The 22,168-nt window shown below is 41.4% G+C and overlaps 2 protein-coding genes across 2 annotated transcripts in view; one reads left to right on the top strand and one right to left on the bottom strand.

Moving 5' to 3' along the window:
* The window catches only part of gsg1l2b (gsg1-like 2b), a 30,210-nt gene extending 24,951 nt beyond the window's left edge, over positions 1 to 5,259 (top strand). The window contains exon 5 of the mRNA XM_030755120.1: positions 2,291 to 5,259. Coding sequence (XP_030610980.1) covers positions 2,291 to 2,591 — 301 coding nt within the window. The 3' untranslated portion in view covers positions 2,592 to 5,259. The remainder of the gene's footprint in view (positions 1 to 2,290) is intronic.
* Positions 5,260 to 5,541: 282 nt separating this feature from the next.
* On the bottom strand, positions 5,542 to 21,620 carry hs3st3l (heparan sulfate (glucosamine) 3-O-sulfotransferase 3-like). The gene is made up of 3 exons (XM_030755286.1): positions 20,816 to 21,620; positions 8,347 to 8,576; positions 5,542 to 7,012 (listed from the first exon to the last, which is right to left on the bottom strand). The coding sequence occupies exons 1-3, from the start codon at positions 21,316 to 21,318 to the stop codon at positions 6,624 to 6,626; spliced, it is 1,122 nt and encodes a 373-aa protein (XP_030611146.1). The 5' UTR covers positions 21,319 to 21,620; the 3' UTR covers positions 5,542 to 6,623.
* Between the last annotated feature and the right edge of the window lie 548 nt (positions 21,621 to 22,168).

Here is a 22,168-nt window from a genome sequence, read left to right on the forward strand (position 1 = left end):
TTAATTTAAAGATCACAAATAGCTCCACCACTGCTCTCGCCTCCTTCATTTCCACCTGATCCTCCTCACCTCATCGTGCTTATTTATTCTCGATATTGTATTATGTATTACCAGCAGATTAGGCATGCAACCCTCTGGTCAGCTGATTCCAAGCCAGTGGTTCTTAAATCCAGGCCTCGTGGCCCAGTGTCCTGCAGTTTTTAGATGTGTCTGTGCTTCAACACACCTGAGTCAAATACAGAAGTCATTATCAGTACTCTGGAGAACATGACTGCATACTGAGGAGGTCATTCAGCCATTTGATTCAGGTGTGTTGGATCAGGGACACATCTAAAACCTGCAGGACACCGGGCCACGAGGCCTGGATTTGAGAACCACTGTTCTAAGCTAACATTATACCAGGTAATGTTAGGCTTGAGTGTCCTAAAAATCATGCTTTCCCTGGTAAACACTGTTAAACATTTTGATTAGATTCTTACATCATAAGAGTTTATTAGCTAAGTGCCCGAGTCCAACAGTGTTAGATAGACTTCAAAGAAAGTTTCACTAACACCGGCTAACAGCAGCTAACAGTAGCTAACTGCGGCTAACAGCAGCACTTACCAACAGAAAAATTCAGGATGTCCTCAACAACTCACCTCAGTATTGCTGTCATCAGATAGAAGTGAGCTTCACTGACTCATCGATTCCTTTCATAAAGAAAATAGATATGGACACCCAGCATATCGATAGCTGAGCTAAACGGACTGATAGCATACACTCACACAGTTGCTTCCCTTACAGGCCACCGTAGCTTGGATTATGCATTTATTTGGGAGGGTTCAGAAAACAGAATTCACTTGACTACAATTTGCAGTCTACTGACGTCTAGCAGTGAGATTTTTTTCACACTGTATTGCCCTTCCCTCCTTATATGCATTTAATTTGTTACCTTGGTTTTTGTGGGGTAGCCATTGTTCTACACCCCATGTTTTCTCTGACTCACTTTTGGGATTTATGGTTTTTCTGCTATGATTATCCATCACTTTATTTAAAAGGCTTTTTTTACTCCTCACAGGAACAATCTGGTTTCTGTCTGCATGCAGAGTTTTTCTTTTGTTTGTTTGTTTGTTTTAATGTTGAACAGTCTCTTGAGGGTCTTGTGTTAACCTAAATAGTACAAAAACAATTCAGAAATAATATTAAGCTATTGTATATAAATCCTACACAAATTATATTTAAACAAATTTGCTGACTATCACCTAAAATTATGGGAAGTCTTCTGGGAGGATTTTCCACTCATTTATTTGGGTTTATTTATTTGTGCCCTTTCTCTGCTCCATACCAGAAAACACATTATTTATCCTAAAAAGTTAGAGGCATGCTGTCCTTTTAACAGATTTAAGTGAACTTGCTCCAAAACTGTGAATAGCAACCTTCAAACAAAAGTGTGCATGTATATTATGCTGTGCTTAAATTCATAATTTTAATATATTAAAAAAAAAAGCCATCTAAACAGGCGTGTATCTTTTCTTTGGGTATTGTTTGCATTCTGATCCCTAATCAAAGCAACACTTTGTTCACCTGTCAAACAATAATTATTACTTAACAAATTATCTTGACAGCTTTTTATGTTGGTATGAAGTAATTGTTGTGTCAAGATATTGAAATAATTTGACAACCTGTTTTCAGTGGTCTGGATTTTGGGGAAAATAAGCTTTCTGTGTTATGATTATTAAAAAAAGGGCTTTCATATCAAGATAAAGTTTTTTGTTTTGTTTTTTTTTTATGCATTTTCCATATATAGTCATGTTTTAGCATTTAAAATGCCAGAGTGAAAGGGAAGGCCTACAAAGTGGTAGTGAGACCCAGTATGACATGTGGAGATGCTGGCACTAACAAAAAGACAGGAGGTGGAGCTGGAGGTGCTAAAATTTTCATTGGGAGTCAGGGAGTGACCAGAAGGGACAGCTCGGGTTGTGCAGCTTGGACATAGAGGAGGGACTGTAGATGTGCTGTACTGGGCAAAGGATGTTGAAGATGGAGCTGCCAGGCAGGAGGAAAAGAGGACCACAAAAAAGATTGATGGATGTAGTGAAGGAGGACAGGCAGAGGAAGAAGGTCCACCATGGTGACCCCTAAAGGGAGCCTGAAAGAAGAAGAATAGTATTAGCATTCATAATGTCATCTATTACTGTCTTTTCTTTTAGTACATTTCGATGGAGATTACAGAAGAAACAGAGTAATTTTTTTATAGTATGAATTCTGGTGTGAATGAAGGGGTTCATGCTGTTTTTGTTTCTTTCCTCAGTTTGGCATGGAGCTCTTTCACAGCCTGCATGGCGTCTTCAGTCACCACCATCAACCGCTACACCAAAACCATCCTGGAATTCAAGCACAAGCGCAGGAACATTGAGAAGAACCTGAAGATCAAGCAGAAGCTGTTGGAGCTGGACTCTCCGGAGCAGGTGTGGGACATGTACATCAGCTCTGTGCCGAGCACTGCCGAGGAACTGCTCGACCTGTCGTCAGATGGACGCAAACTCTCCAACACCTCCATCTTCTTGGACCTCAATGACATGCCAGACCCACAGGGGGAGGAGTACTGCTAGACGAGCAGTGTGTAGCGTTTTGGGATGTGATTATGTCACTGTCGAGTCCAATGTCTTACAAGGGTGTAAATACTGTAAACATAATGAGATCATGATTGAGACCTCTGGCGATTTGAAGTGATGATGGCTAACAAACTAGCCAAAAGATTCAACATTTAGCATATCAGAACACTGATCTGGGAACACATTTCTGGTCACTTGATAAACGTAACTCTGATATTCACTTTAATTTTAGCTCTGTTTTGGTCTTCACCAGCTCCTGAGAAGCAGAACTGGATGTTTAGCTGCAAACAGTTCACTGTGTTCACCAACTGATGAGAGAGGTCAACCCAAAACCATAAAACCGCACCAGGATGAAAGGTCTACAGAGCTGGTAATCTTTATGACTACAGTGTTATTTTCATCTCTTAACATTTAAGGTAGAAGCTTTAAAGCTTTTTGTTTTCTTACATGTCGCTAGCCTCATAGCATTATGGCCTCAGTAATATTTTGGCCAACTTGAGATATCTGATAACTCTAATTTGCTAACACTGTAGAAAAATTAGTTTTTTCTTTTTTTTCGCAGCGCTTTAAAAAACGTGTTAGGCAATTATGCTATGAGGCTAACGAAATAAAAACAACATTTTTCTACGGTGTTAGCAAAGTAGAGTTAGCCAGATATCTCAAGTTGGCCAAAATCTTACTTAGGCACTTGTGCTATGAGGCTAACGATATGCTAAAAAAAAAGGTTTTTATTCATGTTAGTTAGCAAGGTTACAGCAGCAATTATTGTTGCTAGCAGATAGTCTTTGTACCTTACTTTCAATCAAGCTAAAATGCATGAAAAAAAAAGTTATTATCCAACTTGTAATTTCAGATCATCCTTTGCTAGCAAATATTTTATGGTGTTAGCCCTTTACAAAAAACAGAAAAGTTACGTACTAGGTATATATTCTCTATAACATCTACATTAAATTGGAATTTGTATAGGGATAAAACAAAGTAGGAAAATAGCAGTTTTTCTACATTTAAATTCTGTAATTTGCAGTTACTCTAAATTGTGAATTGCATTTGAAAGCAGATCAACAAATATACTGTCAATGCACCATCAAGGCTAATTACTCTACTTCAAAATTCAAGTGTTTACAGTGATTGTACTGTTAACTCAGAACTCATCACATTTACGTGGAAATCTGATTTTGAATCTTATCCTGGTTCTGATAAAATTCAGAATATGAGGCATACGTGACTCCACAGGGATCCTGGGTTGTAGTCAGCCGTGTCCAGCTAATAGTATCCTACACAGTGGTCCTTTTAAAACTGAGATAAAGCCTTATCCAGATTTCAGAAACCAGAATGTGTACACATGTAAAACATAACGAGTATACTATTGTCTGCACTGATGCTCAACTGCTCCATGTCTAGTACTTATCTAGAAAACATGTCGCTGAGCCCACCACAGTGGTTCTGCACATAAAGAGGTGGATATAGTCACCGTAATGTTCTGAGGATGGTGTTTTGGATGTCTCCATCACAGGGCGTGATAGGATGGATCTGATGGGAAACTGAAGTCACTGCCTGAAGGTTAGCTGAGCCCCAAAGCATATATGCTACATTATCTATTTTATTCTAAATGGGACCATAAGTGGAAATAAATATATAGGAAAAAAGACTTAAAACTAGCAATTGAAAGCATAAACTCATTATGGAAATGTTTACTCTGGTGGTAAATCATCTGAGAAATAGAGCAATTTTTTTCATAGACGTCTATATCCATCATACTGTTTTACATTAGGAGTCCCCCCCAGCGGCCATTAGTATAAATGGGTTGAAGAGAAGGTGAAGCTGAAGAACCTAACCTCAGAACCTGGTTTCCTCATTTTTTGTTTATTTATTGATGAAGGTGTACAAAGTTGCTAAAGCTGTGTGTGTCCAGGACTCACTCAGCTGTAAATGCGCATTGCTGGACCGCCAGTATCCATATGTTGAGACACGGCCCCCAACCTTTCAAAAATGTAAACCAAATGGGATTTAGTAGCTTCAAACACACCTCGTTAGGTCTGCACTTCCAGAGAATTCAGATTTATTGTTGAGGTGATCGCGAACTGAAAATCAAAGGACTGTAGCAGCATTTCTCCATTTTACTCATAGGGACAAAAGATGATTTTAGAGTGTACAGGATGAAGGTTTCGGGGATGGAGGATGCCTATAGGCCGCGCTGAGTGCCTTTACTTCCAGCAGCATGCCTCCGCTCACACAGCATGCTCTGTGCTCACTACATATTAATAAGGGCAGTGCTGTTTCTCAGAAAAATTACTGCTTTAGAGGAAACATGTAGCTGTCTGCGCAAACTGCCAAAATTCATCAGCAAGAGGACCGCAGCTCTCTTGAAGCTCTCTGTGTTAATATTTACTTGATGATGGGGTATTTTTCCTGTACTGACAAACCAGGATTGTTGATATTTACAGTCATTTAAGTGCATTTCAAACTATATATTTGTGTACCTTATTTATTTGTTCAGTTCAAAGTGAAATGTAACGTAGATCACCGTACAGTTTATTCTTCTTGAGTTTCAATTATATTTGACCTTCTGGGTTGCAGTATATGCTGAAGCATGGATTGTTGTGTCTTTGTGTCATGACTTATTTACAGTGGCACTTTTTTTGTGTAGTGTTCCTTAGTTGCTTTTTTGTGGATGATTCTTTTAAACTTAATGTATTAATATGAATAATGAGTTTTTATGAAAAGATTTATTTAAAGGTAAACAAGGAACATGTATCGAAATAAAGAAGTCGTTTTTATCAGGTTTTCTGTTCCCTTCATTCACCACAAGATGGCAGTGCTGCCTGACTTTGATACACGTGCACGCATACAGGAAGTGCTTTTAATCACAGGGTTGAACTCAGTCACCCTTGCAGTCCAACTCAATAACCACACCAGAGAGTGCACAAATATTAATGCAATTATTCACTTTATTACAGATACCACCAGACTTACTGAATCTTACCGCCGAGGCAACCTGCAGCCCCTGCATGTCAGCTGTAAAGAGATTTACATTTGCAAAACAACTGCACTGATGTCATTCAGCAAACAATGAGCAAGAGCAACTGTGAGAAAGAAATCTTTGTGTGTTTCAAGCCTTCATACTAGTGCAAATACATGCAAACTGAAAGCTGACAACCCTGTAAGCAGAAGCAGGAAAGCTCCGTGCGTCACGTCCACCGATGGGCCGAACCTCCTCACATTGATTGAACTTGTCTTTTTTCTGTTGTCCTCCAGTGGTCCCTTTACTTTGTATAAGGTACAGCACAGGAGGCTGACTTTGCAGTGGGATACTAACTTAAATCCTTCACATAAATGTGCCAAGAGGCAAGCGATCCACACCAGTTCCCCTACATCCATTTATCCACATTCATTATTCAAGAATACAAAACCACTCAGTCAAATCTGAGCTCATACAACGATTCTCTTCTGCTGCTCCCCACATAAAAGATTCATCCCGCTTTATTTCAGAAACAATGCTTGGAGGATGGTGCTCAATATGTAGGCACTGATTGCTCTTAAATTCTTAACCAGTGAGATTAGAGAATAAACAGGTTGAAAGAGAAAGTTATGGAAATTCAGGAGTGTGAAAATTTGTCAGATCTTGAGTTCCTTGTACTGAGCATCGGGATGAAACTGCAGAGATGCTAAAAGCTACAGTGTTTTCACTGTTCTACAATTATACAGCCACAACTCACAGCAACCACATTCTCATGACCACCTTTGCACAGAAAAGCTTTTTTTTAACCACTCTGACTGAGCGTCTATGGTATATAAAAAGACATGGCTGTCTTTCAGACAGAAGGTGATTGATTGGTAGAGTTGAATGGACTGACAGGGTTTTCATTATCAGGTCTGTGCAATGCTGCTTGGCTGGTCATAAGCAGATAATTGGCTCTCTCTTCTGCACTCGTAGTCACTGCATCTGCCTCAGTCAGATGGCATGTTAGCACAGGCTTCTACTCAAAGCAGCGCCAAAAAAAAAGCCTCAAGTTCCACCCAATCAAAGGGTCACTGCCATCCAAAGTCCTGTCCTGCCATCTGATAGAAGCGCTGGTTATGGGGCTTGTAGAAGTCCCTCAGTCTCTGAATCACTTCTGGGTTGATGGAGGCATGCGTCCTCCCTTTTGTCTTACCAAGGCAGTGAGGCTTACTGCTTCCCTCTGGCTTTTTGAGGCAGGGGAATCCTTTTGTTTTGTTGAAGTAGAAGTGCTTGTCCGTGACAATCCTCTGGAGGCCCAGAAAGTCCTGGACTTTGCCCAGTTCTCCGGCTGGGTCTGAGATGAGCCTTTCCCCGCTGACCAGATGGATCTGATTTCTGGGGAACCAGGCCAGCCAACGCTCCATGTGTTGGGCATACAGGCCGATCCACAGCGGGCTCCACAGAGAGTCGATCTGACCTAGAGACAAAGACACAGGAGATAGAGAGAGCAATGTGTGTGATTTATTCCCAGAGATCACTAGCATCCTTTTGTGGGAGCCTTGACAGAGTGGGCTCAGTCTTCTTTACTCCTTCTAGCTAAGGATGGTCAGATGACAAGGATTTGGCCAACTGTGTTCACTCTTTGGTCTCACACCAATGACCTTTATCACCGTGACCAAGATGAATTCTGTTATCTCATAAAAACGAAGCATGCCAAGGTCTGGGTAAGGAAACAGAGAGTTCTCATAGTCAACATGTTAGATGTGGAAGACGTGGGCAGCTTTAAACTAATGCAGATTGTTAAATGCAGACTAAGTTGGTGCAGCTTCAAAACAGACCTGTGGCAGCTTTTGTGAATGCCTAAAGACGGGGAGGCTGGGTCTGGGAATTCAACCATCAGAGTCAGAGGTGCTATGGATAGGTAGAATGATGACTGTTTGTTTGTTTGTTTGTTTGTTTGTTTGTTTGTTTGTTTGTTTGTTTGTTTGTTTGTTTGTTTGTTTGTTTGTTTGTTTGTTTGTTTGTTTGTTTGTTTGTTTGTTTGTTTGTTTGTTTGTTTGTTTGTTTGTATCAGGCTTCTAGCATTCTTTTCGGTTTAGTTTGGCATTTTAACATGGGAGTCTGTGGGGACTGACTCACCAGCTTCGAAGGGCCATGAGAGGAACTGCAGTTGTTTCTCTTTTTTTTTTTCTTTAACTGTTCATTCTACTGATCTGAATTATAAGTATTTTTTTTTACTATTAATAGCTGTATTTGACCCAGTAACACTTTAATTTAACTGCCTGCTCGGCGTCTGTAAGCAGCATATAAACACTTAGTAACAGGTTTATGACACACTTTAATGTCTTAAGCACATCCAGATTTTTATAAATATATTTTTGAGCAAGTTTTTTTTTCTTGACATCCATGTATGGAAACTGGTGTAGATAGAAGAAGAAGAAGAAGAAGAAGAAACAGCCTTTATTGTCCCACAGAGGGGAAATTTGGGTGTAACAGCAGCCGCAGTTATTATAAATATAAATAAAGATATAATAATTTACACTATTAAGAAAAGAATATATATAAAATCAACAAACAAGATTAACCTTAATACTACCAATAATAACACTATATACAATGTACATGATAATAAAAAGATAATGAAAGCTGCTGTAAAAACATTTTTATGATACAGGAGATACAAGAGAAAAATATAGAAGTTAAGAATTTATGATTTTAGTGTAATGTATTTATAATAATTCATTAGATTTTTTAATAATGCTTCTAAATTCTTAAAGATAAATTAAGTAGCATTTCAAGGCTCTGCTGTACCTGTGGAGCGGTTCTTGAAGGCCAGACTCTCAAAAGCGGGGATGTTGGGGGTCTTGGAGATGATCTGTGTGTAGTCAGATATGGCTCGGGTCACGGGGTCACGGACGACCACAATCAGCTTCACATCTTTAGACATGGCATGGACTCGTGCTGGTGTTTCCACGGTAACAAAGTAACGAGGCGTCTTCTCCATAACAATCTGGCCGTCCAGGGCTTTGGGCATCATACTTCTGGAAGCACGGGAAAGTAAACAAACGAATTTACACACAAAAAAATAAAACCAAAGCTTGCAATAACATTTCTGTTAATATGAGGCGGATATGATATGAGTGCAGCATCAAATATAGATGAAATAAACAGAAAGTCTGTATTTGGATGAATCACTGAATTACGATATACTGGATAGATAGTTATAACTTGTTCTCTATAATCCAACATATGGCATTTTGACTAGTGTGTGACATGTGAAGAAACTGTTTTTTTTGTTTTGCATTTTTGGCCACAGCGGCTTTTTTTAGCAGTGGAGAGAGACAGGAAATGGGGGAAAGATACGCGGGCAAATTGGCGACAGGCCGGGACGCGAACCAGCGCCGCCCGCACCGCAACGCGGCATATGTATGTGGTCGCTGGCTTCACCACTAAGCCACCCAGGCGCCCAGAAGCTGTTTTTTTAATGGTATGAATGGTTAGCTTTGCTTAGCATTACAGCTGGCAACATGGTGAAATGCATAATGTTAAAACATTTATCAAATCCAACTCTGTTAAATCACTTTGATATCTGCATGTATAGATACAGCGCCCTCCATAATTATTGGGAAAAAGATACTATTTTTGTAATTTTGCCTCTGTACACCACCACAGCCGATTGTATATCAAACAATCAATATGTGACTGAAGTTCAGACGTACAGCTATTTTTATACACAGTCCCCCATTTTCATGGGTTCAAAAGTAATGGGACAAACTAGCATAATTTTAACTATAAAGAGTCTTTTTAATAGTTGAATGAAAAAAATTAGCAGCCCATGTCTGCCTGAAGTCTGGACCCCATGAACATCACCAGATGCTGTGATGTTGTTTGTGCTTGTTTGTGGGTCTTTCTGCATTCAGTTTTATATTTAATAAAGGAAAAGCTGCTGTGCTGAGATCAGGTGTCTGACTTGGCCATTGAAGTCAGACACCCATAGACAAATAGCCCATTTCTTGACCTTTAGAAACTCTTGGGTTGCTTTTGCAGTTTGCTTTGGCTCATTATCCATTTGCACTGTGACATGCTGTCTGATCAGAAGCTGTTTTTCTGCACCTCAGTTGTCTCCTGTGGTCTTCCAGGCTATCTGGTGTTGCTGAGCTGCTCAGCGCGTTCCTTCTTTTTGGCGTCTCCTGAAGCCTTTGCTGTGTCACTGACAGCTTTATTTGGGTTTTGGAGCTTAATGATCTCTTTGGGCCTCATATTTAAAATGACATTAAAATTACATAAAATACCAATTCAATACTTTGTATCAACTTCAGATATACTTCATTTGTCATAAAATAAGAAGGGAGCACACCTGAGCTGGTAATGAAACTGCTTGTCCCATTACTTTTGAACCTCTGAAAATGGGAGACTGTGCATAAACATTTTTAAACAGTTGATGCAAAATTTTTATAACACCTCTTGAATTAGAGCTGAAAGTCTGCACTTCAGTCCCATATTGATTGTTTGATTTACAATCCACTGCAAAACTGCAAAAACTGCAAAAACTGTCTTTGTTCCAATAATGTACACACAGATATTTTCCTGAAAATCAGGGTAAACAACGTCACAGTAATCACAGGCATCCTCACTCATATGACCCCATTAGTGGTTTTGACATACAGTACATGACACTCAGAGTGTCCGTGCACGAGTTCTTCTGTGAACCACAGAAACAGGCAGGTACATAAACACATTTCCTTGAATGCAGCTCGCTCTGTTCACCTCCACCTCCCCAACAGAAGCCCAGCAGATGGGACTCATTTAGAGATAAAAGACTCCAGAGGCCCCAGAGGACTGTCTGGGGATTCAGGGACATCTGCCAGCACACCTGCCACACACCTGACTGGCTGACCAAACACGAACAGCCTCATATGCAGCTCTGAATCAGCGTCTCAGCTTTTGCTATGTTGTGTTCTAAACAGACCGTTAAAGCAAACCCAGGGTTTGAGTGGATTTAGGAAAATCAAATATGTCCCCAAAGAGATCTCAATGGACATGTTTACCTGTTATCATCAATGAAATATAAAGATTCAAATTCAAACTGCAATCAGTATTATGGTATTATTTTAGTACCACGGACCATTCTTCAGTACTTTTCCAGGATAAAAAATATCACAACACATTTCGTCATGTTGTATTTGGGAAACATTAAACCATCTTATTATATAAAGCACCTTAAGGTGACTGTGGGGAAGTATTCAGATCTACTGATAGTATAAAATTACTGCAGCTTTAAGTTGTTCACTGTTTTACACAATGTCTTTGGTTTTCAGCGTTCCTGTCCCTCTGCCATGATGGAAAAACTTAGAAGTAAGTAACAAAGTATCTTTGCTCTTTGCTCTGCAGGCAAGTGTGTTTGTGTGAATGAGGCGTGATGTATAAAGCTCCTTGAGTGCTCAGGTAGAGTAGAAAATGGCTAAATAAGAACCAGTCCATTCATTAACAAATGTTCCCATAAATGAGACCTTCATAATAACAACTAAAATTATTGTTTTTTAAAAAAAGAAGACGAACAGAGAGACCAGAGGGGCTTCAGTCACTGATGCTCTAACTCAGTCAAGCTTCAGTGTCTGCAGCCTCCTGTCAGTACATCCACCTACTACCTACCACACACACACACACACACACACACACACATTCAGAGTGATTTCATTTGATCTGATCAGTGTGAGGCAGTGCTCACCACCACTTAGCCTGAAGACTTCCCTTTTAACTCCAATACCCTAGACAGGAGGAGCCGCACAGTCTGTTACACACAACAAGGAGACACGTGCACATGGCCACACACACACACACACACACACACACACACACACACACACACACACACAAGCTGCAAAACACAAACATACACTCATTATTCACTCATTAGTCAAGCATTTGCTGTCATGCTTCTGGTCTCCCAGTGGACCCATTTCTCACCGTCTAACAAACACACACACACACACACACACACACACACACACACACACACACACACAGAAAAAGATACATTTAAAGAAAAACACACACATTCACACGCAAATGCTCTGAAGGCAAAAAGGGTGGGTGTAGTGGATCTTTACCAGACCCTTTAATGAGTGTGTGTGTGTGTGTGTGTGTGTGTGTGTGTGTGTGTGTGTGTGTGTGTGTGTGTGTCAGAGCATTTGCTAGAGTGTTTTAAATGAAAGGGGTGGGTGACTGATGAAGGAATGATGGGAGTGGATACAAACGCGCCTCCATTAGCAATCTGTCAGTGAATAGCCTCAGAGCCAGCGGCCCCATACCATTACCTAAGCACAAAGAGGAGCTAATTACTGCCCCTAAGAGCGCCATCAGAAGAAAAGATGTAATCCAAATATGCTTCTGCTATGAGGTTAGCGCAGACACACTAATTGATAGACAAAATAGCTGTTAGTTTTTCTCATAGCTAAATATGGATTTTTCCCACTTTTGGCATAGAAAACTTTGTGATCCTGGGGATATGACTGGGACTTCAATTCCATTTTCTGCCTGACTACATGGACACTGAAGGTCAAGTTATGCAACATTTGGTCAGAATCAGAAACAGTGTTGCTGAGTTAATGCTGAGTGGGCAGAATCAAAAAAGAGTCATTTAGCTAGAATTAAAATTCACTGCAACAACTTCTGCTACAGTGTGTGTGTTCTTTAATATTTACTCCTTGTTAGTATAATAACTAAATGACTGGGTAGATAAATGAATAAAGCAGTCTGCTTTTTGTACACTTACATCAGCCTGACTGCTCATGTAGAACAATATAAAAAGAAATGTAATTCCCTAAATTGTCTTTTTTGTCGCATGACTTTTCATTTTAACTTAAGTATCCTAAACCTCACAAAACTGCATGACCAAAACAGAAAGTGGACCAAATAAATATCCATAAATCTGCTAGGAAATCATAAATAAGACTTCAAAATTCTGAATTATATTTTTAGATTATCCGCTCCCTGGTTTGAGATCAGAAGGACACACAAACCTAGCTTCAGGGGTCACAAAGTAGTATGATCCTACTGGTGATCCCAAGCCAGGATAAATGGGAGCGTTGCATCAGGAAGGGAAGCTGGTCTTCAATCTGCACCAAATCAAATATGCAGATCCAGCCAGTATCAGAGTAATCCAGTTGTAGTTGTCTCTACATCCACAGATATGTTACAAATAACAACTGCTAATTTACATCCCTTTAATGACACCAAGTCTGTTTCCACTGACTGGCACGTCAGGGCATGCTCTCAATGAGGCGACAGATGGTATCCTGGAGGATCTCCTCCCAGACCTGACCAGGGCATCACTGATCTCCTGGACAGTCTAAAGTTCAACCTGTCAGATGGACTGAAACATGATGTCCAAGAGGTGTTCTATTGGATTAAGGTCAGGTGATTGTGAGGGCCGGTCAATGGTATCAATTCCTTCATCCTCCAGGATGTGCCTGCATCCTCTCACCACGTGAGATCAGACATTGTTGTGCACCAGGAGGAACCCAGGACCCACTGCACCAGAGTGGGGGCTGACAGTGGGTCCAAGGATTTCATCCTGACACCTGATGGCAGTCAGGGTGCCGTTGAGTTTCATGAAGTCTGTTTCTGATTGTTTGGTCAGAGACATTCACACCAGTGGCTGCTGGAGGTCATTTTGTAGCTCTGCAGCGCTCATCCTGTTCCTCCTGCATAAATTAGCAGATACTGGTCCTGCTGGTGTCCAGCTCTCCTAGAGGAACTGCCTGTCTCCTGGAATCTCCTCCATGCTCTGAGACTGTACTGAGACACAGCAAACCTTCTGGCAATGGCACGTATTGATGTGCCATCCTGGAGGAGCTGGACTACCTGTGCAACATCTCTACAGTCCACCTGTAAACCCATTCCTATTTTGGGGGGGGGGGGGGGGTAGTCTCATTGTTGCTCCTCTAGTGCACCTGTTGGTAATTTCATGAACACCAAAGCAGCTGAAACTAAGTAACACACCCCTCTGATACTTACTGACCACATCAATGTCACAGACGTTTAACTGATTTGATGCTAAACTCTGATTAAAAAGTGTTCCTTTAATTTTTTGAGTGTATGTAAGTAAATATAACACTGCAGCTTTCATCACACCAAACACAGGAGCTTGGAGGTTATTTATGGCCTCATATTTTACTTTTTGCAATTACATTCAGAAGTCATAAAAGTAAATTCAGCTTGTGAAAACAATTATTCTGAACAAAATGTTTAAGTTTCAAAACTTTAATTTCTCTCAGGACTTGTTTTCTGTGATAAGCAGAAAATCTGGAAGAATCCAGTTAGCGTTTTCCCAAGGACACCAGGGGAATGCTAACCTCTGGGGTAGCCTACAAAAAGCCTTATCCCTGCTGCACTCCTTTAAGCTGGATGAAGTAAAGCCACAGTGTCTTGAATGCCTACTGGTGGCCAGTGTGGTGTAGGCCATAATAAAGGGGGCTCACCAGATAGCCACACACCTGTGATTTACAACTACTCTGAAGCCCTAAAGAAGATTTTCTTTGGAAAATTTATTATTAAGTTCATGTTTAATGCTAATGTAGCAAGGTAAGAGTACAATTGGACAATGGGAAGAAGGGAGATGCTGACATGTAGCTAGCTAGCTACCTGGACAACTAGCTAGTTACTTTAACCAACAGTTTTCAAAACAGTTCAGTACAGTGAAGACTGCTGTGACTGAGCTACATGAGGTTTGGGCCAGGCAGAGTGACTTTCAAAGCTTAGCAATCACCAGTCTCTGGTGCCTGCAGGGAATCAGGGTTAGTGGCACGAGTGGCTTGTAGCAGATCCCATTAATATATTATTTTGGCATTTCTTTTGTACAGTGACATGAAGGGGTATCTTGTTATGGTCTATGCTTCCACATTAAAGACACATTTTAAACTAAATTGAACCTAACAGGAGTGAAATACTCTCTAATGGTTAAAAGGCAGCAAAATTCCAAATTGCCAAATTCCCTCTTAAATATGTTTGCCGGTCAGATTGAGAATTCAGCATAGAAACTAATACTTTTGCTATAGTAGTGAATCCTATTAAAGGGCTTGGGTGCCAGCACAGCAGGGGAGTGGAAAGGGGGTAAGGGGGGTATTAACCTCCTGTGTTCATTGGCAGGTGAATAGAACCGCCTGGAGACACCATGTGTTACAGAGGAAATGCCCCCAAAAAGCTGAATAAATTGTCAGTTTCAAGCCCCTGTTTTTAGCTGCATCCTTATACTGCTCATTTACTTCTGAGTGTGAGATCAAACATCCAAGAAGATGAACGCATGGATTATCCGGCTGCTTATAATGAGCCCCTGTTTTCCTTTGAGGAACCTCTCTTTTGTCATCCGATTTCCAATATGTCTGCACACCTCCCTCGTGGATTGCTGCATGCCAGCCAAGGCCACTGGCTGCTGATCCTGTAGGGGCTTAGGGCAACTACATGTGGGTGGGTGGGTGTGAGTGGTGCTCAACCAGTGACAGTAGGGATTACATGAAGTGGGATGAGAATGTTATGATGGGGTGGATGTAGTGAGGCGGTGCTGGTGTAAATGTGAGGAGACGGACTACAACTGGTAATGCAGCACCAGGCCTCAGCTGGGACCAAGAGGGGCAGGTGGAGACTAAAGGAGCCAGGACCCTCTAGAGGCTCATCAGTAGCATGCTGTGTCATGCGATGTGTGTTGTGTGTATGTGTGTGTTATAAATGTGAAGCAGTTACATTCTTCATCACGTATAGCGGGAAATATGCAGCAAAGAATCTGGGGATTTGAGGGTGTGCTGGATCAAAGATTGAAAAAGTGGTCTGTTTATCTTTGATGTTTGATCCAAGGAAGAAACAATAGCCATTCAAAGAGCAGCAGCATATTGGCGGCATTCATTATACACACCTGACTGCCTATTTATGAGTCAAACATGAGATTTGGGTGTGTGTTTTTGTGTTTGTATGTATGCATGAGCGTGTTTTTGAGGGACCATTCATCCATTTCCTCTGTATGGGGGACCCTTAAGTGGTCGGTCTATTGTGGATGTGCCCTGTCCACTTCCAGGAGACATCCATCATACAGGGGCCCCACCAGACCACCCCCCCTGCCTTTGCTTTCCAAGCCCCAGAGGAGTGCCCTAATGAGGGCCAGCTCGCCCCACCCGTCTCGGCCTTATGGTGATTGCCTCCTGTACAGTACGAAGCACAGAGATCACACCTGAACCCCAGTTATACAACGCAAGGATTGCTTTTATTTACTTCACACCTCAGTGTGTTGTTTGATAGCAACTTTTCAAAATTACACACACATACACATATACATGTACGTGTGTGTCACCAAGCAATAGCAATAAATCTGATTTGCCCCGCCCACCTAATCCTGCTGAACATCAAATGTTTTGGCAGCTATTCTTCTGTGATTTGCATGATAATTATTTTCCATTGTGCAAACACAAAAAGCACAAGTAGCACCATGTGCTGCGCCATTGCAAGACAAAGTCAACAGTGCATTGGTATGAATTTAAAAGCATCCCTTAACGAGCTCAGGATGAACTGCAAATGCATCAGAGCAGCTGACCCCAGATTGCAATTAAAAACAGGCCTAATGGGTCTCACACAGATTTAGAAAACCTTTAAGTCAACATTTAAATAGTTTACTGTGAAATCGAAGCACTGATTATAACTCTGGTGAAAAGCAATTTTCACAAAAATGTAAAATGATGGAGCATTAAAACATCAAAGCCAAATAACATCTACATGTCAGAGAACTACGTACAAATTAGGCCTTTAAATATCATAAAATGTCATTGGTAGAAAATGAAAAAATAAATAATCTCAGAAAACAGCGTTAGGATGAAAACATTTATCTCTGAAGTAATTTCACTCAACTTTAGGACTTCACACTGAACCATGAATTTAATAGAAGTTATATATATATATTTTTTTTTTTTCAAGAAAATCCATTTTCAGGATCCATTTTGTTCCAATTATCCTTTTCAGGGTCACGGGGGGGGGGCTGGAGCCTAACTGGTTTGTAAGGAACAAGCAGTGACCTCCATGAAAAAAGATGCTAATACTTAAGCTCTAAAATCTGCAGTTCCTCTAATGGCCACTTAAGGCTGGCTCCAAAACCAATTAGATAGACTCCTCCCACAGACTCACATGTTAAAATGCCCAAAGTACAGCATGAAAAAACATTTTTAAAGCCAAAATGGTACAAAAAAATCTATCTATGGCTATTTTCCCAGTTATAACTTCTATACTGTGGGTGAATTTAAAACTCATCCACGACACACTGTCAAGGCTTAAACTTATATTCAGTTCAATTTTATTTATATAGCACCAAATCACAATTAACAGTCGCCTCAAGGTGCTTTATATTGTAGGTAAAGACCCTACAATAATTATAGGCGTGGCCATTTTGATTGGCAGACAGTTGTAACTGGCAGCTGTCTGTTAGCCTCACCTCTGCTAATTTGAGTTAATGAACTTGACCTGAGGGTCTTTACATTACACCTGACTGCTAATGAAGCCTGTTTTTACATTAGCTGATAACCTAGTTAACACTCTTTCGTCCAAATAAGATCTCTTCTGGCTCCAGAAAACTACCGTTGCAGTGGCCAAAAAGTTAATGATGAGGCTTCAGATAGTTTAGTCCAAAGCCAATAACTGATGTCATGGTGTGTGCATCCATCTTTTATATACAGTCTATGGAGATGACCCATAAGCTAAAGTTAGTTAGCTACATATCAGACTTTCACATAGATAGGTGAGGATGGCAGCAGCTTCCATGACATCACTGGTTATGAAGAGCTGCTGTGAAGCCCTGAACTGGATTTCTTTGGTTTACTCAGGTCACAGAAAAGGTAGCTGAGGGCCAGCGGCTCACGGCTCATCCTTTCAGTGCACTTTTTTGTACTTTTTGTATTTCTTATTTGTTAGTTTTTGTGCATTTGTTCGTCCAATCTCTTTGTACATCCTGTATAATGACAATAAAGGCATTCTATTCTATCTACAGCTACACCTGGAGGCCTTTTAGTGAACAGGAAGAATCACAGGTGCAGGTTTAAGACACTTATGTCAGGTTCACTTTCCAAACATGCAGCCTACATCCATCCTTTATACTTTCTATGGCTTTACATCAGCCCCCAAACACAAACCATACACCTGCTTTGTTTTAAATGAGTCATATTCTTTACTGTGCCAGTAAATCAGAATCAATAATATATTGATAAATCTCACTGTACCTCAAGAACAAAATACAACCAGCTCAGCTGTCTGGAGGACAGAACGTCTATTGCCAAACCCAAAGATACAGTACATACACACACACACACACACACACACACACACACACACACACACACACACACACACACACACACAGGCCCAGCTCTGATAACAGTCCCCTGGGTTGAAGCAAAGGTCAGCAGAGATGTGTGAGGCTGCGGTAACACTGACTTTACCCTTTAACCTCCAGCTCACCCAAGCCTTATCTCTTCCTCCTCCACTTTACCCCCCCTCCCCTTTTTTCCCTCCCATTCGCCTGCCATGCCATCTTTCAATAAGAAAGCATCATGAGTGAGATGTGAATTTCCAACTGAGCAATTTTCATGGATTCCTCTGCAGTTGCTTGGAGAGAAAAAAGATGTGCGTAACATGACCCCTGTGTGCCTACGCGAGGGAGGGAGGGAGTGAGCAAGCGAGGGGGGGGGAGTATGCCAATGTAGGAGAAAGCTTCCTGCTAATTGTAACAGAAGCCGAGCTGACCAAAGCTAACCGCTCTAATGCTGGAGTCAACCCAAGGTCAGAGCGAGGAGATAGCGCTATCGATCCCAGGCAGCTCAGTAAGGAGGAAACTTCCAGCCCATCTCAGGGCTCATCGCAGCGCTCTTCCAGATCCAATCTCTGCTCCAGTGCCATTAGTGGATCTTTGTCAGGGGCTCTGATCTCAATAGTCCTGCAGAAACTAAATGTTATTTCACTCTCAAATGGAAGAGGAGTGATTCTGAGGAAGATACACTGTAGCTCATCCTCTTTAATTTAACCTGAAAAAAGCAAAAAATACCTGCACAGAAATGTCAGGTTGACTCAGTAAGCAGCTGCAACTGACCCTCCACGTGTTATTAAAAGTGTATTTTTATCCTCTAAGCTATAGTTCATTTGGGTAACATCAGCGTTTTAATTAATGAAATTTGGGGATTTTTTTGTGGCACAAAACATTGTGAAAACTTTCTGCATTTTAATCACAGACCAGATGAAAAAATTACATTTACGCTTTATACATTCTTTAATGCCTCCATGGGCTCATTTAGGCAGTTAGTTTTGAGCATTATCTATATTTAATTTCACTGTTCACTAAGACATAAACCTGTATGTATGGAAAAACAGTCAAAACTTTAAAAAAAAAAAGTCTGAAACATTTGATGACCCAAAACAAGGTTTTTGTTTTGGTTTTTTTTGTTTTTTTAAACCTTTATTTCACCAGGTAAAAATGTTTGAGAACTAGTTTTTACAAACATGACCTTTTAAAAAATTTTAAAGCTTTTACCTGCTCCAGCTTCTTTGTTAGAGCTCAATCAATGAAATTCTTTGATTGCTGTTTCTCTTTCTTAATATGTTGCTAAGTTTACGACTCAGCTTTGACCTTTTGCTTGAAAGGCTTTCCTTTTGTAGTATTGTAATTAAACTGCTTTCTTTGCAGCGATAGGGGTTCCCAGACTTCCCATGTTACCAGAATTAATAAAAAATAAATCACATAGTATAATATCATAAACTGTAATTCTTTAAAAAATCTTTAAATTGTTCAAGATTTTTTTAAAAGCAGAAAATAATTTAGATTTTTTTTTAAATAATCAGAAACAAAGAGGCGCGTGCTCTTTGTCAGTCTGTGTGTGAACTGCTTGTTATGAAGTGGTGTGAACACATCATTAACTCTCAGCATAAAGTGACCTGGAGTCAGAGGTCAATTGACAGAGCTGACAGTGATGTCAAGTGGCCCAACATGCAGCGAGGCCCATCTGGTCCGAGGGTAAGATGTGGCAATCTGGTGTCACATACACATAACCTTGTGACACGCACACACACACACACACACACACACTCACACAGAGCAGACATGCAGGCAGACAGATGAGGCCACTCTGGCTTTTCCGGTACTTCCAGATTTTTGGAATTTTCTCACTGTGTTTGCATCCCACAGCTTTTGACGTGGTGGTGGTGGCAGCGGTGTGTTTTCCTGTCTGTGTGTGTGGTCATTTCAAAGTAAAAGCACTACCCAGGGAGCAGAGATTCCTTCTCTCACGTTATCTCAGTGGGTCGGTTAAATTGCTGCTAACGTGCCAAACGGGCTCCCAGAGTCAGGCCAACGAGAACATTAGTGAGCCCCTGTAATATACTGTAAGCTGGTTAACAGCATGCAACACAGTCCAGATTTGGATACAGTTTTAATCTGTCATATTTGGAGCAGTTTGTGTGTCTCTGAGTACACGTGCTTACAGTAACACAATTGGAAAAGCAGAATGAAGACCAAACATGTGAAATCTAACATCTGCTCAAAACTTCCTCTTTTTTTTAACCAAAATTTTCCTCAACCAGGTTTGAATAACTTGAACTGGAGTGTGTGTGTGTGTGTGTGTGTGTGTGTGTGTGTGTGTGTGTGTGTGTGTGTGTGTGTGTGTTTCCAAGTTGTCATGAAACAGTCCAAGAACAGAGCCACATGACAACAGTAACATCTGGCTCTGGCTCCAGAGATGATTACTTTGCTGCTCTGTGAGAACTCAGCCTGTGAGGCCTCTGCTCTCTTTCTCCGCAGCCCTACAAACAAACACGCACGCACACAGCAAGTATGGCGGGCGCACACACGTGTACGTATGGACAGATTGGCATAGCCAGATGGCACAGTCTCTTTGACTGTCACCTAAACCTCCTCGGAATAGCAGCGGGTATGTTTGAGTATGCAAACAATACAAGAAGATTCGTTTCTGCAGGATGAAGCTGGTGGCTGCTAATTGGCTCGCAAATGTAGTATTAAAAACGTACCATTTGCATAAAGTTTATTATTGAAATGACAAGAAGATTCACTAATTACTTTATTTTTGTTAGAGTACTGCAGCATTTTAGTTTTTGTTTGTTTTTTACGCAAAAAATGCATATTTCTTTTAGACACCTCTTCTTAAGATAAAGTTTGTAAAAGAAGAATAAAACAAAGAGCAACTTTTTAAAAACTTGAGCGCATTCAGTGCTGAGATCAATCCAGTGCTAAATGTGCGCGTACCTGTACCAGTCCAATCCCCGTGCGTAATGCCGGTCGAAGAAGTGCGGCTCAGACCCCAGGGCGCGGATGTCTGGATGGAGCCGCAGAAACTCCAGCAGTGCTCGAGTGCCCCCTTTTTTAACCCCTATGATCAGAGCCTGGGGTAACCTCCGAGTGGCTGTCCACTCTTTCCCGGAGCTGTTCGCTTCCAGCCCGGAATGATCGCTGCCGAACGCGCTTTCTCCAGCTGCGGTGACACTTTCTTTGGTAACACTGGTTCCGTTTCTCTCGTACGGCCATCCTGCCCCCGACACGAGGAATTCGCTCGTGGGCGACCTTATTTCAGAGTTTTCTGTCAGTTCCGACTCGCAGCATCCAGTGAGAAAATACACCAACGAGAAACAGAGGATGCTCAGAGAGGACGCGATGGTGAGCCGGTGGAAAAGCCGCCGCAGGTCCGTGCTCGGAGGGTGGTGATGATGTTGATGGTTGTAGTGGTGGTGGTGGTGGTGAAAAGTTGCCATCCCTCACAGATCCATGTGTGATAAGGGGCCATTCTACCACAAGTTCAGCTCACATCCTAACGCCGTTAACATCCCGCTAACTCTTGGAGAGTCTCTGTCAGTCCGCTCCGCTGCTCTCCACCTCTTTCGTGCTGCGCGTCTGGAACATATTCAGCATTCTCCACCCTCCGACCAGAAACCCGCTCAAACTCAGTCATTCACTATTCTTTACGTGACATCCAGGATATGCGCCCACTTACTCACCCACACTGGCAATCTGGGGGGAAGAATAACGCTCCAATATCCGAGCCGCGTTACAGGGGGCCTCTCTCTCTCTCCTCTCTCTCTCTCTCTCTCTCTCTCTCTCTCTCTCTCTCTCTCTCTCTCTCTCTCTCTCTCTCTCTCTCTCCACTCCACGGGATTACTCTGCATCTCTCTACCACGGCTTATCCTAAGGGGATTCGCAGATCTCTTTCTCTCTCACCTTCTTTCTTGTTGTCCTTCTTTTTTCTCCGTAGATACCTTTGATTGGAGGGTCGTGGCCTGAGGCTCTTTTAATTCCAGTATTATTTATTTGGGATCGAACTGATGAAAAGAAAAGACCACCTCACATGTGCCATTATCATTCTAATCTAAAGAGATGATTGATCTCTGTGACTCTGTGCCACACATCAGCACATCTAATATTATTACCTCTACAATGAAAATTTGTGTAGAACAAAAACCCTGATGGATCCAGCAGAGAGATTGGTGCAGTTTGAATTTGGATGTATCGTGCTCAGAGCTGACACTCTGCACTAAAACCTATGGCATAATTGGCTTAAGGGTCAGACAGGTTTAGAGTATGTAGTGCAGCTGCCAATAGTTAGCT

Source organism: Archocentrus centrarchus, chromosome 19 (genome assembly GCF_007364275.1).
Source record: "Archocentrus centrarchus isolate MPI-CPG fArcCen1 chromosome 19, fArcCen1, whole genome shotgun sequence".
NCBI classification, from domain to species: domain Eukaryota; kingdom Metazoa; phylum Chordata; class Actinopteri; order Cichliformes; family Cichlidae; genus Archocentrus; species Archocentrus centrarchus.